Consider the following 18,621-nt stretch of genomic DNA (forward strand, 5'->3'; position numbering starts at 1 on the left):
GCAAAGGGAAAGTAAATCCCTGTTGGACAGGGCAGAAAGTCCCCTGATGCTACGATCGTGCAGTTTCTTCAACCTGCTTTTGGCAGGGCTAAAGCACTCCTGGTGTCTTTAGTGAAATCTAGGGAGTATTTCAGAAGACACGAGATGCTGGAAAATGACAAAGAAAAACAACAAGCAGAAAGGGAGGAAGTTCTGATTTTATTGTTAATAATTAATAGGCCAAACTCGGAACATTTTCAGTTTGGCAGTGCAGTGCAGGCAATATTCTTCTTGACTTTATTTGTGGTATACAAATTAATCTTAATTTGTGGTGTGTGACTTTACATTGTCCTGTACAGTGACTGACTGATGCCAAACAAGGAATACTGTCCTAAGGACTCACACTCTAACGTTACAAGACGAGACAACATGCACGAAGCTGAAGTGCTGCGGTGAGGTGGAAGTTTTGGATCTAAAACAGTCTGCTTTGCTTTCCTGTCCTTTTTACGTGATCATTCTAGGTTAGGAACACTGAGATCATTACCAGTGCTGAAATGGGATTATGAAATGCCACACTGGAAGTGGTAAATGAGTGGGTAAATCTAGTGTTAAGCATTTTCTGTGTTAGCAACAGAACTTCTGAAGGTATTTCTGTTGCTGGGGGGGACATTCATCCCCTGTCGTGAACTCTAGCTGAGGCCTTCAGTTCTGTCTAGTTTCTGTAATTGCACTCTCTGTGTTCTCTAGACGGCCTATGGGATATCACAGTTCCACCATTTCAGAAGACATTGTATTTTATTTATTTATTTATTTCTGTGTTTTTGGTACCCATATCATCTTCTGGATAAATGGATACTAAATTCCTGTTAAATCTCACACAAGGGAGCCAACAGAACCATCAGCCTGGAAAGAACTAGGCCCTGAACCATTGTAGCACTGACTGATGCACGAGCAGAGATTGATGTCCCAGTCTTCAAAGTCACATTTGTCACCTTTACTTCTAATTTCTGCTTAACCAGAGTCAATTAAATCTGTAGGTTTAGAAGCATCCACTCCAGTTTTTAGCCTGTTGCAAAGCTGGGAGAGGGATGTGAACGTTTTTGGCTTTGTTGAAGAAGTATGTGCTTTTCCTCTTGTTTTAATTTACTGGTCTTGTTTCTTAACTAAGCCAAAAGAGAGAACCAATCAGTAACGGGGGAACAGAACTATTTCAGTCAGACACGAGCTGCCAAGCCACTGCCATTGTTTCAAACTGATCCCAGCCAAGGCCAAGCTGACCTCTGTGGCCCAGGATTCTGGGTGCTGCTTCCTATTTCCTGGTCCCCACACGTAGCGAATGAGACATGGAAAGGGCAAATAATGCGGAGTTAGTGCTGGAAGATATCGGTGGGTCTGTGCGATTCAGGATTAAGGCTCCAATTCATCTGACCTAACACTGGCCTTTGAATGAGACACCTGAACTAAGGATGTGGTTCATTCTAGGCACCCTCTGTTTAAAAAATAAAGAAGGGGGAAGACTGCACATCTGCCAGTGGTGGGTCAGATCTTCCAGCAAACAGGCTGCCACTTCGGTGCTTTGGTAAGTGCCTAACGTGAATTTTGACTCTGAGCCTCAGTCCATGGCCTGGTGGGGGAAGACTGAGTGGAAAGGTTTTGTTCAGAGAGACTCCTGTGAAACTTTGGTTTAGTAACGCCACAGAGCTATAGCAGCAGGAATGAGAACCTTCTACAGCAAAACGTCTTTGCTTTTGCATCAGCCTGAATACCCAGTTAAATTCTACCCACACAAGTCATGAATGTAGAGAGCATGCCAGCTTTCCTTCCCAGACGTGTATCTGATGATGTGCAAATTCATGATTCAGTTCTGCATAATTGTTGGTATTGCTTAATTGGACTTGCTAAAGCCTCTGACTGTTCTGTAACACTACTAGAGCCTCTGACTATGGAAATCTGAAGTACGGAATTACAGTGGAAAAAACTATGGAGCAATGATTTTATCCCTTCTGTTACTGTTTTCTGAGGACATGCAGATGAAGAAGGGAAAGATTTTGGAGCAAGTAATTTAATACAAGACCTTTACCTGGAAGTTCTGGTTTTATTAGGGATTTTTCTCATCCTCACTCTCCACACGTCCTTCCAGTTCTTTTATGAAACCTGTTAGTTTCTTTGATTAAATGGTTACAATTCTTTTTGAGGTTATGTCCCAGTTACCAGGACAGTAACTGATTGTGACTCTTGGGACAACATGCAAGAACATTTTCCCTATTCAAACTGCTCAACTGGTACCTAGGTTATTCTATACTGAGATAATTTTATTTCCTAATGTATTTATTTTTCACAGCCAGCATGCTTCATCTAGTGATACTTACAGCCCAAACAGGTGCTGATCACTTCTCATCCAGACCCCAGGTTGTCATGCCTGCCTGTAGCACGTCTGAGTCTCTCTATACCTTAAGAAGCACATGAAAGTGAAAGGAGAACCTAACACTTTATTAACCAAAAGTAATACAGCTGCTGCTGTTTGAATTCATACTGTACATGTTTCTGCAGCATACCCAGGTTAATATAAATAGCAATGCAAGCCTATCTCCAGTGGAGGCGTACACTGCTCTTTATCAGTGGCAACTTGAACAATTCTTTTGACTTCAGAAAAGCACAAAGTGTTTTTATTGGGACTTTCTTGTTGACTGCACATGCTGTTAAAATGCAAAAAAGGAGTGATAGCTGACTTGGTAGCTGTCAGCTGTGTCACTGGAAACAGCCAGCTTTTGAATCAATGCATAATTTTCATGAATTTGACTAAAATTTCAGATAATGTGCTGTAAAGAGGCATAATCACGTTAAACGTTCAGCCTTCACAGTAGAAGCTGGAGCGCAGCATGCGGGTTTCATATTAATGTTGTGCTCTGAAGACGTATAGCTGGTTTTATTTAGCATAAGGACTACAGTATGCATTACCTTGTGTAAAACATAAGCAAGTTTGTTACAGTGATTCACAGCGAACCATGTTGGTATGCTTACAAGAGATGTCTTGCCAAGCTCAAAATTACATAGGGGTGCATCCTGGAAGGCTTCTTTGTTCCTGGCTCAGGCAGAACTCCCCACAGGCAAGATGCTTTCACAGGTTTGCTCAACCAACACCCAAATTCAGGGTGATTTATTTATTTTTATTTTTGTCTGGACAAGAACTTCAGAATCCAGCTATAATTCTGGCATTAAAATAAAGTGATACATGAAATAAATGAGTATTAACTCAATGTAAAGGCACTGAGAAAATGGACAGAGTTTCAGCGTTTATTAGCTAGGAAAAAAAAAAGAAATAAGATTAGGTTTTATTTGGTAAATCTTGATTTCTCCTTATATTCACTTACAGCTTCTTATTTCTGGCTCAGCCTGTCAAACACATCCTTAGATAAGCAACTGTTGCTCACAGGACTAATCTAATTACCGGCTCTTTTTATGACTGCTGACACGAAGGTGGAAAGATGTATAGCACTTGTGTTGAAGCCAATTCTACAGATGATCAAACATTTTTCAAATTAAGAGTATTTTGGATGGAAAATGTGTCCCTTTTTTTTGTCACAATGTTCCTGTTTTTTGTCCAACTCTAATTAAAGCCGAAGAACAAGAGTGAAAAGCTGGTTGCATTCCTAGCTCTGGCACGTAATTAATTGCCAAGAGTTTAGTCTGGGTATTTTAGCGCTGCAGGAAGGCTCCATAGGCATGTTAGCCTATGACAGCCTGAAGAGCCTTAGATCCCTAATTATTTGTAGAGTGCATTTTTGCAAGTTTTGTGATTATTTCTAAAAGTAAGCATACCAAAACACCTTCGAATTGTTTTTTAAAGACATTTGAACAGAAAAGCAGTGTGACATGGACTTGATCAAATAATACAGGCTGAGGAACTTCTAAATCTCTCCCTAGCTCTTAACAGTTAATGAGGGAAAAAAAAGTGGAATTCATACATTTATCTTTTCTTTACCTCTGAGCACACATGAAGTCAAGCAATTGAATTTCATTCATTTTTTTTTTAAAGTTCTGGAGTTTGTCTCCTGAGTTATGTGAACCAGCCTTGTTCCCTCTAAAATAAATGAGAGGTCTGTCATTAATCTCCAGAGAAAGAGGTGCCAAAGCCCAGCGCCTCGCTGACCTGTGTACTCCCACTGGCCTCATGCCAAGACCCAAGACCCATGTGTGGATGCATAATACACAGTTGTGCTTTAGGACCTAATTGCCTTTTCATAGCCTATTTAAAATTTTCTCTGGTACTGTGATGTCTGTAATAATGGTAAAGTTATAGTTAATTAAGTCTTAGGTCCCTTGTGATTGAGGACAGTAAAGTATAAAGCTGTCAGTACCCCCCACTCCATGACTCAAATGATATTTTCTTTTTTTCATCATTGGCAACTTCCCACGACCATATATTTTCTGCTCCTTTTAAAGAACCAAATGCAGAATGTGAATGGGTAGCTGCAATATTGATTTGCCAAGTAATGGTAGGGTGTCCCCTGGAAACAGGCCTCTTTTAATTCTGTTTCGTATCTGAGGTAAAGTAAAAACATGGAAACAGATGGTAGGGAACGACTGGCATCTTATCATGCATATTTCATTTGATTTGCAGCTATTCGCCCCTTGATAACGTTAAATGCTACAAAACCCAAAAGACTTTGTTCCTTGGAATCCTGCATTTGGTGGCATAGGATCAACATTGTAACTTCATTTAAGTTTTGAAGCTGGTGAGCTCTAAGTATTTACATCTTTAGCAAGGTTATGATACAAACACTTCGATTCTTTTTTTCTGTTACGTTTATGGCTGACTTACACAGAAATATACAGTTGGTGTTGTGAATGACAAATCTTCATGTTTTTTAAGAGCACAATGGGACAAACAGCTGTGGTTATTTCCATCACGCTCTGAGGCATTTTACTGGGAGAGAATTTAGCCATTAATTTTCTTGTATTTACATTATTTATATACAAGAAGACCAAGAAAAATGGCAGCCTGCTTAATGATTATATACATTGTGATTTGTTTGAAAAAATGCGTATTACAAATGACAAAACAGCCTGTCAAGTACAGAATTATATGTTGTTCCTATTTTTGTCAGAGAACTTTCAAACCCTAAAATCCCACTGTATGATTTTAGTGAAAGATTTGTCCCAAACATACTGGGAAGGTCAGGGGGAAGAAACAACATAATAATAGCCTTCTGAAACCACAGCAGTTCCTGGTTAATAGCCCCTTTTCTTCCTTTTAATATGAGGGTTACCTTTGTAAAATGCTTCCAAAGCAAATTAAAAGATGAAATCTGATACAACAAAACATTACTTGACATGAGGAAAAATTGCAACTTAAATTTCATTCATTGTCCCTAGTCTCAGAAGAGAGACTGGGGAATAAAATATCACTCCCTTGTGATGCATTGCTTATCTGAGACTTTGTTTTTAATAAGAACTGTGCTCTCCTGTACATTATTCTTTCCTGTTCTTGCTTTAGCTCAATGTAGGACCGTGAAAACGTGTGGAAGATGGAAGTGACTGGAAATGCCATGAGGAGGATGCCACTCAGGATGCTGCTCAGTGCCACCACTTGGCCGGGAATGCTCCTGGGAACCATGTCTCCGTAGCCTACCGTGGTCATGGTGATGACAGCCCACCAGTAGCACGCGGGGATGCTGGTAAACTCCTGTGAGTCCGCCATCTCGTTCTCGATGACATACAGGAGCGGTGCAAACAGTGCAATGGCCACACAGAGGAAGAGCAGCAGGAGACCAAACTCCCGGGTGCACCTGCGAGCGGTCAGCCCCAGCGTCTGCAGCCCCAGGGAGTGCCTGGCCAGCCGCATGACGTAAAGAATCCTCAAGGCACGGAGTATACGGAGGACCAGACCTACTTTGTCCAGGTAGATGCTCCCAGAGCTGGGCTTTTTGTAGCCCACTGAAGTGGTATCTACTAGCAAAGTGATGTAATATGGCAGAATGGCTATGATGTCTATCAGGGTTAGCGGTCTTCTCAAAAATGCAAACTTGCTCTTTGCCTGGATGAATCTTAGCAGGAACTCCAGTGAAAACCACGCCACACAGACAGACTCCACAATGAAAATATTGTAGCACATCTGGGAACACTCACCCTGGAGGAAAGAGGAGGAGTTTGTAATCGGCACTTGGATAATAACTATTTTAGTTGGTACGGTGACAGAAAGAGAGTTTTGTGGGCTTTTTAAAACCCAAAATATTAAAGGAATTGAAGCTGTTGCTATGGGGAAACACATTGACAAATTGGAACAAGGTAAATGCAAAACTTAGAAAAGAACTACTTATTGCACAGAAGATGTTGCTTGGTAATTTCAGGCATTCTAAATACCAAATGCAAGCTTAACAAGGTGTTATACGATACAAGCGTAGATAGAATGCCCACTAACAAAATTTTCTTTGGACATAGAACTTTATATGGTTGATTCTTACAAGTAATTGAACACAGTCACGTAAGATTTCCAATCTTCTTTGTGCTATTTTTTCCCTCTAAAGGCAGCCGCAAAATCCCCATTCAAATCAATACCGTCAGACCTTATATTTGTTCTGCTCTTCTCAGCATATACCGTTTCCACCCTGAAAAGTTAACTTACCTTTTCCTCCTCCTCCCTTAGGTCAGGCATGGTGCTGATGGATAAATTCACTGCGGTAATAGTTACAAATAAAACAGATAAACAAGCAAACACTTTCCCAGGGAGGCCAGACTGGGGTCTTTCCACCATGTCTTGTAACTTTCTCATGCACAAGCCAATTTTTGTCTCCTCTAATGTTTCACCTGTTTCATTTTCTATGAGGTCATCCTCCCGTTCATTTATTTCAGTAAACTCCTCCATTTTTTGCAGATACCTCCTTTTACAACACCAGTCCAAGTTGTCTTCCTCAATTCCCCAGTAGAGCAGCTCCTCTTGGAAAGACAACGCGCACATCTCCCGCAGGAGCCGAAGTTTTCCAACCCGCAAAAAGGTCAGGATTGTCCTGAATGCTCCTGGGTTGCGGTCGAAAAAGAATTCATTACATGTCACATCGTAATCATCACAGATGTTTAGAATGTCATCAAAATTGTTGCAGAATTTTAGTTGTCCCAAACGTGTCAATGGGAATTCATCAAGCGTGGTCCATGGGAGCAAATACTTAATGCCCCCTACGTTTATAATAATATGATGCTTCCGATCATCGGGGTGAAACCCTTTCAGGAGATCCTCTTCAGGGTGAATTAGCTTGGCTCTTTGGTAAAAGACTCCCTTAAGGGTTTCTGTTTCTGGAAAGAATGTGTGGTTGAAGGAAGTATCTGAAGCACAGCTCAGGGCACTATAGTCATAATCAGAGTTTTCTCCAGGTAGAAGAGTCATCTTGGAAGATAACTTCACATCACTTCGCTACTTCTGCAAGTGTCTTCTGGAACGAAAAACAGATATATGGGTTGAGTGAGTGAGTGGATGTTTTCGAGTTTGGAACAAATGTAGTGACTGAGGCTCAGAAACGTTTATGGTTGATAAAATAATTGGAAGGAAAACAGCAGTGGCTGAGTATGGTCAGAAAAGCTTTCTGGTGAGGCTCTTTTTGTCCAGTCAGGTAGAACTGAATCTGTTTACTGACACTGGGGAACTTTTGTCTCAAATGCTGAGGTCTCAGTTCCCAGTGGGTACAGAGGGAAACCAGGAATAATTCCTGCATGTGGCGGGATATTCCAGCTTCAGAAAAGAAATGTCAAAATTATGATACTATTACATAAGAACGCAAAATTCAAGAGTATTTTTTAGAAAAGGAAATTATGTCTTTTTTATTTAACAATTATGCATTAAAAACACTATTATTTTAGTTCTCATTAAGTATACAGAAAAAAACAGAAGTCAATTATGCTGTAATTAACAAAATACTTTTGAAAAACAGTTAGTGTAAGACTAATTTCTAAAAGGCCATATGGAAACAATTTTGGAAAAAACACTTCTATTGACAATCACATAAAATTTTTGTATAGAGTTTACACATTTAATGACATGGCAACTCCCCTTTTATAGACTCATTTACGAAAGATTGTTAAGAAATACATGGTTTCTACACAAAAATTGGAATATTATTTCAATTACAATTGGCACCCTATACACAGCAATAGGTCTTTGTTCTAACATTGAATAGTAGCTGAGAACCAAGGTGACTACCTTCAGCTGTGATTCTAAGAAACCAAGGAATTCTTAAGATGACTTTGAAAATCAGATTCAAATTCTGCTCACACAAAACTAGTATGAAGTCGGTGGAATGCACGGACCACAAAGTTATTGCTATAAAAAACAGGTACTGGAAATGTTAAAAGGTTTTGCCTCCCTAATTCACTGCAATTTAAAAGTCAGTCTGAAAGTCTGCTCTTGCTCAGGAGAATTGTACAGTACTGCTTCTAGGTCTTCCATCCCCACCGTCAGCTACAGCTTAGTGTACAATGTTTAATCCTTAAGCACAGAGCTGTTGTTTTCAGAAGCTGGGGTTTGTATATCAGTAACATCAATAACGTTACATACCTGTTATAGGAAAAAAAACAACAACACATGAATACACTACAGCTGCACTTCAGTTTAAGAGCAACAGGCTTTCTTTGCTGCATGGGGGCTTAAAATAATATTTTCAAATAAAATACTGTCGCAGTCCTGCTCCCAAACTTCCCAGAATTACTCTGAATGAAGCAGTTCTTTACATACTCTTACAAACAGCTGAGCTTTGGATGGAATTATGTTTTTTGATTTTTTTTTAATGCTTATACTCTTTAGTACAAAAAGAAATCATTCATTTACTTACCTTTAGGGCCTGTGGTAGGACTGTGGAAAAAGAAAGCCTACAGGAATATACAAGAACGGACAAGGTGTGATTCAGACCTTTCAAGAGCTGTGGTATCATTTTCTGGCTGTTTTGGCAGAGGTAAGCGTTGTCATCTTGCTCCTGTCCCAAAGTGGGATCTCTATTGCTATTGCTAGTGATTTGAGAGCAGCTCATTGGAGGGTTAACCCATTCTCTGCTGAAATCTTAACTATGTTCAGTGCCTTATCACTACGTACTTGCATGTATTCGTGAGTGGCTCTGTCTTTGCTCCAGAATTATGACTCTTGGGAATCCCCATGGCAAGCAATGGGCAATTCTAAAACTTCCAAAGGAGTTTTAGAAAAGGAGGATATAATAAACTTAAGTAAACTTCTAGTTGATTTCAGTCTGTGTCTTGCCTCAAGAAAGACTAACTGACGGCGTACTGATCTGCAAGTCCTGTTTTCTGAAAGAACATTAACACAAAATGTAATCGTACTAAAAAGTCCCTGTCTAGAGAACTCCAGCCAACGCTGGGATTATCAGCAGAGCATCACGACAGACAGCGGCACTCTGCCACTGCCCACTGGTAAAGCTGCAGGGCTCACTCAGATAAATGAATGGATCTGAGGAGAATGACAGCTGGCTCACATACTGCTAGCTAGAGCATGTTGAACAGTGCAAGTAAGGAGCAGTTGAGCTTGTAATTACCCTGACTTACAGTCCCATCACACGAAGCACTCCTAGTGACCTAAGAGCTGGTCTATTAAAGTATGGTCATCTGCAAAAATACTGCCACTGTGAGCTCAAGCTGTAGGCGGGAAAACGGGGCTACCTGATGTATGGTTACGTAGGACCCCTCTCCTTAAGAGTAACTGTTGTTTTCTTTAGAAACAAGTTTTTTCCCCTCTGCCTCAACTGGCTGGGCTTGCCTAAAGAGAATAAAGATTATGATTAATGGAAGACCGTGGATAAATGGGAGCTAAGTTAACCGGTTTCCCTTCTGTAATACCAGATGATGTTGGTTAGCAACAATTTATCCTCTGAATCTCATCCAGGAAAAATGAGGAGGCAGCTCATCTCTGTGACTGGTTTGATCTCCCACCACATCCATTGTTGACACAATGGAAAGAAATGGGGAGAGGGAAATGTAAATGTTCGCGTGTGTCAGACGCACGCTGTAACCCTGAGGCACCAACTGTGAAACAACAGAGCAAAGAAAAAATAATTCCTTTCTTCACTTCCAGCTTCTCGACCTGTGCGAGACAATAAATTGGACAAATTAATCCCCTGTGTAACACACAGTGACTGCAGTTATAAAAGGTGGTTCCTTCTATTTCCATAACCAGAACTGGCAAGCCCACAGACTCCACGTAGGCAGCTTTGGTATTTGATGCTGTACATGTGTTATTTACGTGATTTTTCACCTCCGATACACAAAGCTTCATATCTAAGTGGGAAGAATAGGAGAAAATAAGGGACAATGGTAAAGACGGTCTGAATTGAAGGAAAAGAGGAAGGTGAAAAATAAAGCCATACGCTTCTTTACATGTTTCTTCATTGGAAGGCACCTCTACAGAATGATGAGCAGCACTACTTTAAGAAGGGAGCTATCTGATGAATAGAAAGGGGTTTTCTGTTAGTGAGCTTGCAAAAAGAGCAACCTGCTTTACTCATGCGTTGCAGACTGATGACATCGGGGATAGGTGTAAGAAATGCATCGAGGAGTGCGTTATTGGAATATAAAGTTAGAAAAACACATTAGCCCACAGCAACCATTTTCACAACAATTAAACAAGATGAACTTTAAGGATGTGCTCTAACAGCAAAATCCTCCTTCAGATAAAACTGTTCCAGTTAAGTAGGGCCCAGTGATAAAATCCTTCCTCATTTGAGATAGCATTCTGCCCTTTGAATGCTTGGGAGTTTGTGGAGTCCAGTTCTTTCCAGCTCCCTCGCTCATCATGTGTGCTTGTTTTTGATAAATCACTTCTCTCTGAGCTTCCTTACTTTTGTGTGTAAGCTTACTGGGGCAAGAACTGAGTCTTACCACGTTGTACAGTCCTGGTCGTAGTTCTGGCTTCTAGAAACCACGGTAATACAGAATAACTGTCCCATGGCAAGAGCTCTTGGTGACTCTAAATGGTGTGTTGTGCATGTGAATCAAGATGTTACATCTTTTCAAAAATCTCTCTTGCACAAGATGATATTCTGATCCATCATGTCTGGCGAAGAAATTGAATTAGAAATCTGCACTGCCCTTACTTTCAGCACAAATTCAGGAAGGGTGCCAGACTCCTAGACAATGGGGAAAGAATTATTAAAGATGCCCTTCTGAGGTAAAGAAATAAAAATCCGAAGTAACGTGCTAAAATTCCACTTCAAGTTCTGTTCTCCCCCCTCCAGCATCCTCTGCAGTATTTTGAATTCTGCAGTGCATCTCTGATGTAATCAGAGCTCCTGCAAGGAGTCCTGATACTGCTCTGTGATGCAGACAATTCAAAGTTGTGCCTGGGTGATAACAAGCATGCAAGGAAGATGCGTAACTCCCCCCTAGACTCTTCTATCAATTCCAGTGCCTGGAACTGATCTCCGCTGCCTTTTACCATTTGGAAATTTAGCAGAAAAAAAGTTTCATTGCAGGGTGAATGTGAATACAATGACTTGTCTGAAAGGATCCTGTAAGAAACGGCCTTGCAGTTTAGCGATCCTCCGTGCTTTATAGTTTCCTTAGTTAAAAAAAGCAGTGTTAAATTCAGCTCTCTTCTGACACCTGATTTCCATCCTGTATCACCGCTGCCAGGGTCCCCCCTGCAATACTTCAAGCTGTACTCATACGGCTCTCTAGGTAGCAACAACAAATCTCAAACTTTAGCTCTGCTTGCAAAGTGAACCTCCAGCCAAATCGAGGTAAAACTTATAGAGGTCAATGTATAGCAAAAACCAAAATCATGCTGAAAAACACAGAATCTCAAAAAAAAAAAAAAAGCTCCTATCTGCATACTGCTCTCCTTGATCTGGTCAGTGTTATGCTTCAGGGCATCTTTTGACATCCTACAAACTAATTGATGACAAACATGCTACTCAGTGGTTTGTTTTATACAGCTGAGCCTTATTCTGCCGATAACATTCAGAAGTGAAATAACTTTGCTAGATGACTTATATCCCCAGGAGAATGTTCGGAAATACATTAGAGCTAATAACTACGGTAGTTTGCTCGCACTGAAATACAGTTGTTAATCAATTTTAGCAAGTCACACTGAAAACAGTCTTTTAAACATCTTGTCATAAAGTAAAGGTTTTGTCATTTATTTGCATATATCCGTATTTTGCCACTGAAATGAAGGTAGTCATGGAGCAGATATTTTACGAATGTTTTCTCTGCCCCCCCCAAATCTTTTCGAATGGAAGAAAAAAAAAAAACCTGCCAGAAATACAATGTTTATCAAGACCAGTTAACTTTACCTATTAGCTGCCACGACCGCAAGTCACTAAACAGCTCGGTAGCAAAGACATCTCAAGTATTTCAAAAATAACTCTGCAAGAGACCTTCAGGTTAGCCCAGGACGAGGAAATTTCAGCCGGCAGCCTCCGTACCGCGCCGTGCAGGCACCAGGCTCGGCGAGAGCGAGCGGGAGCCGCGGAGGAGCTCGCGGAGCATCACCAACCCAGCCCGGAGGACGAGGCAGCTCCTCGGCAGGCCGGCAGGAAGGCGGGGAGCAGCCGGGAAGGTCCCTGCCGGTAGCCGAGCGCCTCCCGCTGCGGGGAGCGGAGACAGTCCGCTCCCTCTCCCAGCCCTGCCGCAGGAGCCGACCTGTTGCTGCAACCCGTGCGCGGACCCACGCGACACCCGGAGGGGGGTGAGCCCCGGGGCAGCCCCCCCGTGCCGTGCCGTGCCGTGCCGGGCTCTGCCTCCCGGTGCCCCCAGCCCCGGCACGTAAAAGTTCCCCGCAAACTTGCCTGCCGCTCGCCGCCGGTGCCGGGCGGCGGGGGGCGGCCCCACGGCATGGGGGCGGCCGCAGCCCCGGGTCCCGCTCCCCAGGTCCCTGCTCCCCGGGCTGCAGGCGGAGCCGGAGACGGCGAGGGCCCCGGTGCCGAGCGCTCCGCATGGCGCGGCGGGCGGGGAGGCGGCCGGCGGCTCCCCCGCGCAAAAGCCGCGCAAAAGGCGCGCAGAGCCCGCCCCGCGGGGGCGCGCCCGAGCTGGCGGCGGGGCCGGGGCAGGAGGGGCTCGCCGGCACCTCCCGCCAACGGAGCCGCTTCTCCGCGGGGCGAGGGGCTCGCCGGGGAAGGGGCAGCCCGCTGGGGTCGCGCTTGGCACCGAGCGGGCGGCGGCACGGCCGTGCGGGCTCGCTGTGCGGGTGGAGGACGGACGGACGGACGGACGGACGGGTGCTGCCCCGCTGGCACCCCCGGTGGGCTGCTGGAAGCAGGGTGCTGCCCAGCGGTGGCACCCCTTAATAAACTTGTGGTGCTCTTCCCACTCGGCGCTGGCTCTGTGGGTGTCCCCGAGGAAGTGTGCAAGGCGCGCACACACACCCCATGCGCACACACACACACACACCACGGGCCCCCCCTCTCCAAAGGGATGGCTCCAGGAAAGCCGAAATCCTGCTCCATCCCCGCAGGGGTTACCACACCGCAGCCCTCGCACAGGTCAGGGGAGCGCTCCCTGTGCTCTGCAAGGGAATCTGCGGGACAGCCGGGGGGCAGCTACTCAGAGCGGGGTTCGTCTCCGATTTGAAGCGGGGAATGAAATCTGGGTGGCGGGGTTAAGGAGCCGGCAGCATCTTCAGCTCTGCCACGGACTCGTTCGTGGGCAAACCACTCCCACCCCACGTGTGCTGGCTCCCGGTGGGCGCAGAGCTGGTGCGCTCCTGCTCCTCGGCTGGCCTTACCTGCTGGGGCAGGGGTCCCGGAGGGAGGGAAATTCCTGCCGATGGACTCCGGCACCTCGGGCCGGGAAGGGGAGAGGCACCTCGAGCTGCGTGGGACAGGGGCTGTCTCCTGTTCTGAGCATTATGCACTGGCACCAAGAGCAGAGGGGGGGTCTCATTTCGAGTGAGGTCCTTTGTTGCTATGGTAATACAAATTGAAAACCTATACTATAGTAATTTTAGCAAAATCTTTTTTTTTTTTTTTTTTTTTTTTTTTTTTTTTTTCTAAATTAAATTGGACTGTGCTTCAGAATTGTGTGGGCATACTGAAATAGTCATGCTTGTATTCTTCAACCGGAGTTGTTAAACAGCACTCCTAGGGGGTTGTCATCGGCTGTGGCTGAGAGCACCTTGCTGCTTTTTTCCTGATACCTCATCCGATTTTTATTTGATTTTGGAAAGTTTTCTTAGGATGGCTCTCAGCCTTTAACTCTGGAAGGGAGGTAGCTGGTTTTACTGACCACAGTGAGATGTATGAAGAGTTTTGCCTGTTGTGTATTCTATAACAGCCCTATTAATGAAAACCTATATTTTAAAAGCCTTTATTGATGGTTGGTGTCAAAAATGAAGGACACACAAATAGGATCTCCCAGGGAAATTTCTGGGATCATTTTTTGCTGGTATTTTCTGTGATAACGGGCGATGGAGTGGATTGTACTTTTATAACACTTGCAGTGATTCCAGTCACGGCGTACAAGACTGGGTTTTAAAATGACCCTGAGATATTGAAGACCCAGTCTAAATTCAGCATGATAAAATTCTAGCAGAAGAAGTAGGAAGTATGCCACTTAGGAAGGAATATCACACATCAAATGAGGACTGTCTCGTTAGGAGAAAATACTGGAGGAGAGAGCCTTGGGACTGTAGTGGGTCATGGACTGTGCAGTGCTGCAAAACAGTTGTGCTAATCTGAGCTCTAGTAGCAGGAGGATCGTATGTAAGACATCGGAGGGTGTTATTTCTGTTCTGTTTAGCAACAGGCAGACATGGCTGAAGCACGCTATCCAGTTTCAAGCGTTACACGCACTTTTAAAGAAAGATGTGGGCAAACAAGACAGGAGAATAGCAACCAGAACTGCAAGGAGCTTAGGAAATGTAAGCTATGAGGACTGATGGAATTTGATTGTCTGACCTGGAAAGGAAAACACAATGTAAGGACATGGCAACAGTCTTCAGATGTATACACATTTGTAAAGGTGACAGTATGACAGATGACAGGTGGTTCTGTGACCACCAATGGCAGGATAAAAAGCAACTTCCTGAAGTGCAGTTAGGGAGATTACTTAAAATATCAGAGGGAATGAAAAAAAGAGAGAGAAAACTGCTACTGTGTGAGCAGCTGGAATCTCAGGAGGTTTAAAAAGAAGATTTAAAGAAGATTTTTTTTAAAAAAGGTTGGATAACCATCTATCAGGACTGGCTGTAGCACGGATGACCATTCCTCAGAGCAGAGAAGAGTTCCAGTGATCTCCCGAGACGTTTACCAGCCCGTGTTTCTATGATCTCTGGTTGTCGAACAAGCTACACCTATCTATTCAGGGAGAGGCACAATAGCATGGCACAGAAGGAGAACTCATTACACATCCCCATATGATTAATGCAGCACTTTGACTTCTAAATAAGACACCCCAGACTATGCATCAGTATCTCCTGAACATCTGGAGACCAGAGCAGGTAGTGAGTGGAGCTATCCATTCCAAGTAAGCAGTTTTCAAATCCACTTTTGAACAATAATGATTGAAAATTGTTACTGCTTGATCGCCAGTGCAAATTTAAGTATCTTGGAACTCTCTTGGTACTTACTGTCAAAATCACCACTTCATTTTTGGATGCTGGCGGAGTCAGGTGAGGTCAAGAACTTCATTGAGAGCCTGACTTTTTGAAATGAGAAATAAAAGGCAGATGTGAGATCACTAACTGCAGGCAATACTAAATCTGTTCTGCCAAATGGAGATTTGTACTCTTCAGGCATGCCTTACCTCCATCTTTCATGAACACGGAATTTATGTGAAAAACAAAAGTTGTACATGCCTTTGAAGATAACAAGTAGTGCGCTAGCAGTTCATCCGCAGTGATAAGCTGACTGCAGCACAAACTGGCTGAGGATTCCCAGAGTAAATCTACTACTTTCTGCTCCTTGAGGAATTAGCATTGCTACAGAGTAAAAAATTAATCCCACTTTCATTACTTTTTGCAGCTTACGGCTGCTTTTCCTCTGTTCCTTTGATTGTTGACATTGAAATCCCTTTCTGTCGTTTCTCTGGCTTTCACAGATAATTCCAGCATCATTCTGCAGTCAGGAGCAGTGCTGCCAGCAAAACAAAGTATTTCAACTTTACAGCACCTTTCACCTCTAACTTTCCAAACAAAGCAGGAGGGTAAATTAATTTCTTATAAAACAGAACGTAAATTTCTATGCAGCTGAAAGGTGAGAATTTTCAAAATGAAGCTGCAGAGCAAGAATTGTTCACAGAACTTACTCATTAGAAAATTTCAACTAATGGATACATTACAAAAATGCCATCTGTTTGAGGAAGACTCTCTAAGCAGAGATGGAAGCAAAAGTCATTGAATAAATTATGGTTGAAAAATTATTCACCTGCTTTTAGAAAACTTAATATCTTTGTCTTTTGAGGATTCTATGTAATATATATGCCAAATGTTAAGCTGAAGGTGGATAGCACAGACTGCTCTTGCACAGAGGTTGAAAAAGGTCTGAAAAAAGAATGTATCAAAAACCACGATACATTCTGCCGTGTATCAGTGGTGTTCTCACACTGAGCACGGGAACACCTTCACGAAAAGGGAAATCTATTCCTTTATTTCTGTTTATACCCAGATGCATTTGTGTTTTGATTTCTGCTATTATGTAAAGAAAGTGCTTATGTGACACCTGTGATTTTGGCAATGGGGACAGACTGTGAAGGGCAGCGAGGGAGTGAAACCACTGTCATTAGCACCATCCACAGCAAAGGAAGCAGCAAGTATTTGCCAGATCAGCTCCATCAGCCCTTCCAGTGTGACAATCCTACTGGGAAAGAAGCGCTTTAAAGTGACTGTGGATTAGGTAATGATCGTGGCCTGCCCTAAAATTCTCAAGCTGTGGGCACTCATGGGACCACTTGGCCCAGGCTATGCAACAGATGAGCTGGTTTCAGGTGGCAGTCATTGCTTGATGGAAAAGGCCATTGAAATGAGCTGGGCATGGCAGTTTTCAGTAGTTCTCTTGGAATGGACGTGGTGGTCCATGTGCTGTACACTAGCCAGCTATGTGCCTTGACCAGCAGCATCCTGGGATGTATTAAAAGGAGCTTAGCCACTGATCGAGAGAAGTGGTTACTCCCTGCTAGATGACTTCTAGAATACTGCACCCAGTACTTCACCCAGTCTTGGCCCCACAGGACAGGATAAACATCCATAAACTGGAGTGAGCTCAGCAGGGGGCCACCCAGATAGTCACTGGCTGGAGCACATGTTCTGCTGAGAGGCTGAGGGAACTGGGCACCTGGAGAATAATGGGTTTCAGGGATTCCTAATAGCTTCCAATATCAGCAAGATTTTCATAAAGATGGAGGTGGGCTCTTCACTATGGTGTGTGGCTGGAGGACAACTGCTCTGGGGTTTCCAAGACCCAGCTTGGTTAAGACCTGTGCAACCAAATCTGCTCTCATAGCTACCCCTGCATTGAGTAGGAGGTTGGGCTGGAAGACTGCCTGATGTCTCTTCCAGCCTGAATGTTTCTGTGTTTGGATGGTAATTGCTGTTGGAAACACTACTGCCATTGTCAGCTTCCCCTGAGGAGCCCAAGGTGATTGCTGTGAGGGGAGATCTGTCCCCTTGACGTAAGCAGTTTGCACGCTGCTTGCAGATGGACCCAATTCTCTTGTCCCTGCATGGTGAGACATTTCTTTGCTGATTTATGGCCTATGCGGACATTCTGTTGCTTGTTCTTCTCATGTCTTTTCTCATGAATAACCCCATTACTCTTAATGCAGTGCTTCTGTGGTGCACCTTCCTGTGGGTAAAGCTTCGGAACACGTCCCTGAGTTTTATTACAAGTAACCCAGTTAAAACAGCAATTTGTCTTTTGCTGGAATTCACGGAGATGCTTAGATTACAGAGTTGCAATAGCAGGGGACGAGACTCAACAATGCAGATTCCTGTGTTTCTGTGCTCCTCACATCTTGCCATTCCTCCTTTCACTGCAAGAAGCCTTCAGAAATCACGTACTTTCTCCATGCCCTGGTTTAGGACGTGTCCCTCCTAGCCACACAGATGTGCATTTGCATTGCAGTAGTGCTCATCTTCACTGTGCTTCCCCAGAGAGGTAAAGTGCTCTGCCAGCCAGAAGAAATTGGCTAAAAGTCTCAGCATCACCGTTCCAAGCATGTCTCCAAGCTTTCAGAGCAGTCCTCCTTGAGCACATACTGCAGGTAAGCGCTGGTCTCCATTGTAGCACCGTGTTTGTCTGGTTTTGGGGCCCTTTTCCAAGGAATGCTAACGATCTCCTTGCCTGCCTTGCTTGAGGTAAATGTGTCAATTTAATTACCTTTGCAGCTAAGTGAGATGCATTTGACCAGATGTGGTTACCCACTTTAAAGCAGAACACAAATAAACTATGTCTGACTCAATGGGTGACTCAAGACTCAACTCACTGCAAAAGGAATCCCAGGTAATTCTGGCATCTGGTGCCTACATTTGGACAGAGGAGTGTCACCTGGAATTACCCCGCTTAGATCACAAAAGGTCTGTAGCAGAGAGAGGATTCAATTTAGACATCTTACTCTGGTCTTTAGTTGTTGAACCAAAGCCTCAGGCATTCATGTTTGGAGAAAAGCTTTCCTTTAGCTTTATTCCTTGTGCAGCTTTTTTGTGAGTTTTGTGCTTGC

At 43.6% G+C, this 18,621-nt stretch overlaps 1 protein-coding gene across 6 annotated transcripts; it reads right to left on the bottom strand.

The window, feature by feature from the left end:
- Nucleotides 1-233: 233 nt before the first annotated feature.
- KCNG1 (potassium voltage-gated channel modifier subfamily G member 1) lies at nt 234-13,841 on the bottom strand. 6 transcript variants are annotated; one of them, XM_035344076.1, is made up of 4 exons: nt 12,775-12,915; nt 12,264-12,339; nt 6,605-7,406; nt 2,307-6,109 (listed from the first exon to the last, which is right to left on the bottom strand). In XM_035344076.1, the coding sequence occupies exons 3-4, from the start codon at nt 7,358-7,360 to the stop codon at nt 5,339-5,341; spliced, it is 1,527 nt and encodes a 508-aa protein (XP_035199967.1). In that variant the 5' UTR covers nt 7,361-7,406; nt 12,264-12,339; nt 12,775-12,915; the 3' UTR covers nt 2,307-5,338. The 6 variants fall into 6 exon arrangements, with proteins under 6 accessions (XP_035199968.1, XP_035199972.1, XP_035199970.1 ...); XM_035344077.1 differs by lacking the exons at nt 12,264-12,339; nt 12,775-12,915 and adding an exon at nt 13,694-13,841 and having other exon boundaries at nt 234-6,109; XM_035344081.1 differs by lacking the exons at nt 12,264-12,339; nt 12,775-12,915 and adding an exon at nt 13,694-13,716 and having other exon boundaries at nt 234-6,109; nt 6,605-7,403.
- Between the last annotated feature and the right edge of the window lie 4,780 nt (nt 13,842-18,621).

Source organism: Oxyura jamaicensis, chromosome 20 (genome assembly GCF_011077185.1).
Source record: "Oxyura jamaicensis isolate SHBP4307 breed ruddy duck chromosome 20, BPBGC_Ojam_1.0, whole genome shotgun sequence".
In the NCBI taxonomy this organism is placed as follows: Eukaryota; Metazoa; Chordata; class Aves; order Anseriformes; family Anatidae; genus Oxyura; species Oxyura jamaicensis.